The sequence below is a fragment of the Myotis davidii genome, unplaced genomic scaffold (assembly GCF_000327345.1).
Source record: "Myotis davidii unplaced genomic scaffold, ASM32734v1 scaffold874, whole genome shotgun sequence".
Lineage (NCBI taxonomy): Eukaryota > Metazoa > Chordata > Mammalia > Chiroptera > Vespertilionidae > Myotis > Myotis davidii.
The window spans coordinates 671,022-676,556 of record NW_006285611.1 but is presented as its reverse complement, the minus strand read 5'-3'; the positions used below and the strand labels follow the sequence as shown (position 1 = coordinate 676,556).

The 5,535-nt window shown below is 54.5% G+C and overlaps 1 protein-coding gene across 1 annotated transcript in view; it reads right to left on the bottom strand.

Annotated features, from left to right (window-relative positions):
* P2RX3 (purinergic receptor P2X 3) overlaps positions 1-3,618 on the bottom strand; it is a 27,459-nt gene extending 23,841 nt beyond the window's left edge. Inside the window, exon 1 of the mRNA XM_006756324.2 lies at positions 3,306-3,618. Coding sequence (XP_006756387.1) covers positions 3,306-3,424 — 119 coding nt within the window. The 5' untranslated portion in view covers positions 3,425-3,618. The remainder of the gene's footprint in view (positions 1-3,305) is intronic.
* Positions 3,619-5,535: the final 1,917 nt, after the last annotated feature.

Here is a 5,535-nt window from a genome sequence, read left to right as displayed (position 1 = left end):
GGGGAGGTGAAGGGGGGAAAGTAGGGGTGGAGAGGAACAGGACAGAGAGAGCAGGCCTGCAATGGGGCCAGAGGTACCGTCAGCCACCACAGGTCCTTCCGATGGCGAGAGCATCAAAGGGCTGGGATTCCCTTCCCCGCTAGTTTTTGAAAACCAACCTCAGGCCAGGCACTGGCCAGTGTTTATGGGAAATCGGGCCCCAGGGATCTCCTATTCCTTCCTCAGGTCTTCATGGGATCCAGAAAAGAGATTGGATCTTAGGAAGTCCCACCCCATAGAGGAGACTGGATTTTCACCTGGGCCCAGGAAAGACAGTGGGAGAAACACCAGGCAGGTCCCGGCCTCTCTGTGCACCTGGGCTGGGTAGAGAAACCAGTGATGAAGTGGTGTCAATCACAGACTGAGGCCGGGGCGGGGGTGAGAGCACGCGTGGAGGCGATTAGGTGGTGCGTTGCCGTGAGTGCTTAGGAGAAATGGTTGGCTCATGTCACACAGGTCCTAGGCAAGGTTGTGCATCTGGTCTACCCAACCGGCATACAGTGGAAGAAGCAAGTATTAACATTAACATCACAGCATCACAAATCCTTTCAAATTCTATTGAGCCCAAGTCACAGTCATCTCTCTCCATTGCCCACCTGTTAACACATTTTCCTGCATCCACTCCTACCTATTCCAATCCCTTGACATATCAGCCACCAGAGTGGTCTTCTCTATTCATATTTCATCATGTCTGTCTATTGCTCTCAATATCTCTCAATCACACACACACACACACACACACACACACACACACACACCCTAGAATGTTTCAGTAGCTTCCCTTCCATTCCTCTTCTGTAAAAAGGAAAGACCGGAGGTGTCTGAGGCCTGGGGTCCCCTTGGGACCCTGCCTCCACCTTACACCCCCCCCCCCTTGTTCCTTCTGCTCCAGCCACAGAGACCTTCTTTTCTTCTCCCCATTAGCCAGGCCCGTTCCCTTTGCAGAGCTGGGCTTCTCTGCCTTGGACTCTCTCCCTCCCCTGGGTTGCTCCGACTCGTCCTTCAGGTCTGGCTTGAATGCCGCATCTGCAGAAAACCTTCCTTAGCTCCCTAACCAAGTCCAATGCCTGCATACTAGCTGCTATCCTAGCACTGTGTCTCTTCTTTCAACCCTGAACCCCCACTGAAATTTTGTATTTGCAGAGATTATTTGATTAGTGCCCATCTCTTGCACTGTAGGCTCCATGAGGGTGAGGACCGTTGTCTGTTTTGGCCCACTGTTCCAGCCTCGGTGCACAATGCCTGGCATGAAGAGACGCTCAATCACTTTGTGCTAAATTAATGGAATCAGGAAATCCTAATGGTGCATGGGCTCATGTGCACAGAGATGGGGCTCAGGCGGGGATTGGGAGCGGGGAGAGCTGGGCTGCGGAGTGCACCCGACGACGCAAATGGGAGGAGCTGCTCTGGGGGGAGCTGTCAGGCTGGGAGATGAATGGGGTTGGATACCAAGACGCCATCTCGTGCTGGCACCAACAGGCCAGGCTCCAGCACCAGGGTGGTCGGCGCATCAGACCACGGTGAGGGACAGACGGGGCAGTGGGGTGCTGAGCAGGCTGGTCCAGGAGCTGGCTGTCTCTACCCACCACCTCCTGCCAGGAGCCAACAGAGCCGGGCCAGGCTGGCGATGTGCTGAGGCAGCTTTGGGCACCCGCCTGGACCATCATCCCCTCGTGGGGCTGCGTGTAAACAGTCACAGCATCACACGTGCACGTGAACACGGACCTTTAGGAACCAACTTTGAGCAGGCTCCGGAGATGCTGACGTGGAACATTTGCAAACATCTCACAAAACCTCAGACGTGGAAGGGAGCGTCAAGGGCACTCAACCCGAGCCCAGAGCTTGAGTGCCTTCGCTAGTGTCCCTGCACGCAGCCTTGTCTACAACATCTGCAAGACCAGAGCTTCCTGGCTCTCACCAAGCGCACGGAGCCCAAGTCCCTTAGTCCCTGTCTTCCCACCTGTCCACGCACACCCTCCTACGGCGGCGACCTTCAGCAAGGAGGCCCCTCACCCGCAGCTCCAGCGGCAAGCACCCAGGATGTCTCCTTCCACTCGCTTGAACGGACTCACGGCAGCCGTCAGTGGCTGGCTGTGTCTCACACCCAGACCCATTGTCTCAAAGAACAACATGAACTAGAGACCTGCACACCAGGAAAGTAAACCCTCAAAGTCCTGACCTGTATTTCCTGGGGCCTGCCCGCGTGTGCGAAGGACCAGGAGAAATGTGTTTCTTCTCTGGCCATCCTGTGTTCCTCGGCCTTGTGTGTGTGTGTGTGTGTGTGTGTGTGTGCTTATGTGTGTGGGTGCGTATGTCTCTGTGTGAGTGTGTCTGTGTCTGTGTGTGTATGAGTGAGTATGTCTGTGTGCCTGTCTCTCTGTGTGTGAGTGTGCATGTCTGGGTGTGTGTGAATGGGGGGGTGGGGGTGCCTCAAAGAAGTGGGGGCTGAGAGGGGTGTGTAGACCTCACTGGCTCTTAAGTATCTTCCAGGATGGGTTATACAGAACAAAGTCGGGTAGACATAGGGAATTGACAGTTCCTGACAAAGCGGAGTATTTCTGGCTTCGTGAGGAGGGACACGGCTCCATACTCAGAAAAGTCACTTTTCTCCTGAAATACTCTTCCCTGGATTGTCATTGATGCCTATGTTCCCCCCTCTCTCCTAAGGGAAAGATCCCCCTGCTTTGTCTGACCCTCCAAGAGCAAGGGCTCCCCCCTTTCTACCGCCTCTCCCCCCAATGCCCAGAGGGGAGCTCTCATTCTAAAGGTGGGTGCAGCTCTCTCCTTCCCACCGCAAAATCACGCTGTCACCATCTCCCTTGTTTCAGTGTCTTCTGTCCCCTTCTGCCCCCCTTGTCTTCTTGCGGCCCCAGAAAGCTGACTGAGGTCAGTGGGAAGATGTGTCAGGGGGTCTGGTCTGCCTGCTCTCTAGTTGAGGATGGGAATGAGAGAAGGGAGAGGGGAGATGGTCCCCTGGGACCTCTCCTGGTGGAGGGTGGTGCCAGGGCAAGGACTCCCCTCGGGGTGTGTGCCTACAGACCACTCTCCAACTGTGGAGGATTCACTGGAGGGAAAACCCATCTTGGGACCAGATCCCCGATGAGGGCGGCAGAGGCTGGTCTTTGAGACACACCTCCACCAAACAGACTGTTTCCCCCAAGAGAGGAGAAAGAAGCTGAGGAAGCTGGACAGCACCACGGAGGGGAGAAGGGGGCCAGGACACTGGGCAGCCCCCCCTCCTGGGACCTGAAGGGCCTCAGACTCACCCCACAAAGTAGGAGATGATGAGAAGCTGAACGGCCCGGTTGATGATCCCAATGGTCCAGCTCTTCACAACCACAGACTTGGTGGTCTCGTAGGTGAAGAAATCTGACATGCAGTTCATCCTGAGAGTGTGCGCATGGACCGCTCAGAGGGACCCAGTGGTGGCTGCAGGAGGCAGAGGTCCTCAGACCGGGAGACGGGGATCAAGGAGGCCTGGAGGGGGCAGTTTAGAGGGGCTGGTGGAATGGGGAGCCTGCTCCTTTAAGTCAGGCAACCCTAGCCCAGAGCCCAGGCTCTCTCTGCTCTTGACGCTCTGGGCTGCCAAGAGTCGAAGGCCAGGGCGGGGGACCCCTTTTTGTTCGTCTCCACCCCACTCCCCTGTGATGTCACAGCAGGGGTGGGGTCTCCAATCCCTGGCTCCTGATTGCCTGCGATCCAGCTGGAGAGGGCCCTCTGGGACTCATGCTTCATCTGCACTCTGGCTACCGTTTCTGTTCCGTTCTCTATGCTGCATCCTCAGCCCAGCTCACCAGCTGCTTTATGCTCTCCTGAAAGCCCCTCACAATGGCCCATCCCCCAGCCACCTAATAGCCTCCCTCTAGGAGTACCCCCTTCACTCCAGTCTTTAATAGAATGGGTCAAGGGAGGGGTCTCAAACAGCTCTCTTGTTCTCCCGGGAGGGAGTAAGGAATCGCAGTTCACGTTTCTAACTCAAGTTGGCAGTGGCTGAAGATCTACCTGTAGAATAGCATTATCAAGTGTTTTTTTGTTGTTATTGTTTTTATGTTTTTGTTTTACTGTCAGTTTACTTATCTGAATCATTTGTTAGATTGTATGCTCCTGGAAGGCTGGTGCTGTTTCCATCTTGTTCACTAGTTTCCTTAAATCTTAGAACTCTGTTGGCGCTCAATATGTATTTATTTATTTATAAATATATTTTTATTGATTTCAGAGAGGAAGGGAGAGATAGAAACATACATGATGAAATTTTTTAAAAATATATTTTTATTGTTTTTAGAGAGGAAAGGGGAAAGAGAGAAACATCAGTGATGAGAAAGAATCATTGATCGGCTGCCTCCTGCACGCCCCCTACTGAGGATGGAGCCTGCAATCCGGGCATGTGCCCTTGACTGGCATCCAACCTGGGACCCTTCAGTCCGCAGGCCGACACTCTACCCACCGAGCCAAACCAGCTAGAGCTCAGTATGTATTTATGGAATCCAGTTGAACAACGTTGCTAGTGCTGCAAAGGCCATTCCCCAGAGGGCAAAGCCACGAGTTCGGGGAGCAATGGTGCATACCCTTGGTCTCGCACCCTGGGATTGAGCCACCAAGCTGGTCTAACTGCTTTAAGACGGATTATCAGAGACATCTTGAGTTTGAATATTCTGTCCCCCTGTCTTCACGCGGACACATTACCAATCATTCCGGATGTACAGTCACGTGCTTATGACAGAAGAGAACTGGTCTGGGTTTGGGTTCTAGGCTCTGGCTTTGCTCCCAACTCGCTGAGACCCTGGTCGGCTCCTCTTCGGGCCTCAGCCTTCCCACCTGCAAAAGGAGGTTGGAGCAGACAAAGTCAGACGTGCCTTCCAGGTCTGCCCGCTTTGATTTCCGAGATGCATCCTAGGACTACAGGGGGGGCATGGCTCTGGCACTCTCAGGCTGATGCGGTTTCACATCAGTTTTGGCTCCAAGGTGCCTCTGACGCCAGCACTTGAACTTGACACCAGCCTCTTCCGGGCGATCCATACATTGTGGTTAGAGAAGTGAGGCTTTTGGGCGCAGACAGTGAACTCATCTCCAAAAGGATCCAATCCCATGTGATCCCGGGGAGAGCAGGGCCGTCACGGCGACACCAACACCCGCGTTCTCTTCGCCGCCAGTGGGAGGCGTCATGTCTCTCCACAAGTCAAAGTATTTTTCTTCTTGGCCCACAGACTTCCTTCCACTCCACAGAAACCACGATTGTGCAGAAGAGAGGGGCCCACGTCCATCTAACGCACGCATCTGTGGAAAGTCCGCTAAAGGAAAACTACACTGTTTCTCTTTAGGAAGCTGGTCCTTCGCTGAAGCAGTGCCTGTAGTTTTTAAAGAGCCTTACCCGTTCCCATTTCCTAGTCCGACGCCACGCAGTTGGGACTTCCTCGCCGCCCGGCTGCGCTCAGGTCCTCCGGACCCGCCGACGCTCTAGGTGACCGCCTCGCAGGCCGGCCGGGCTCGCGCCTCTCT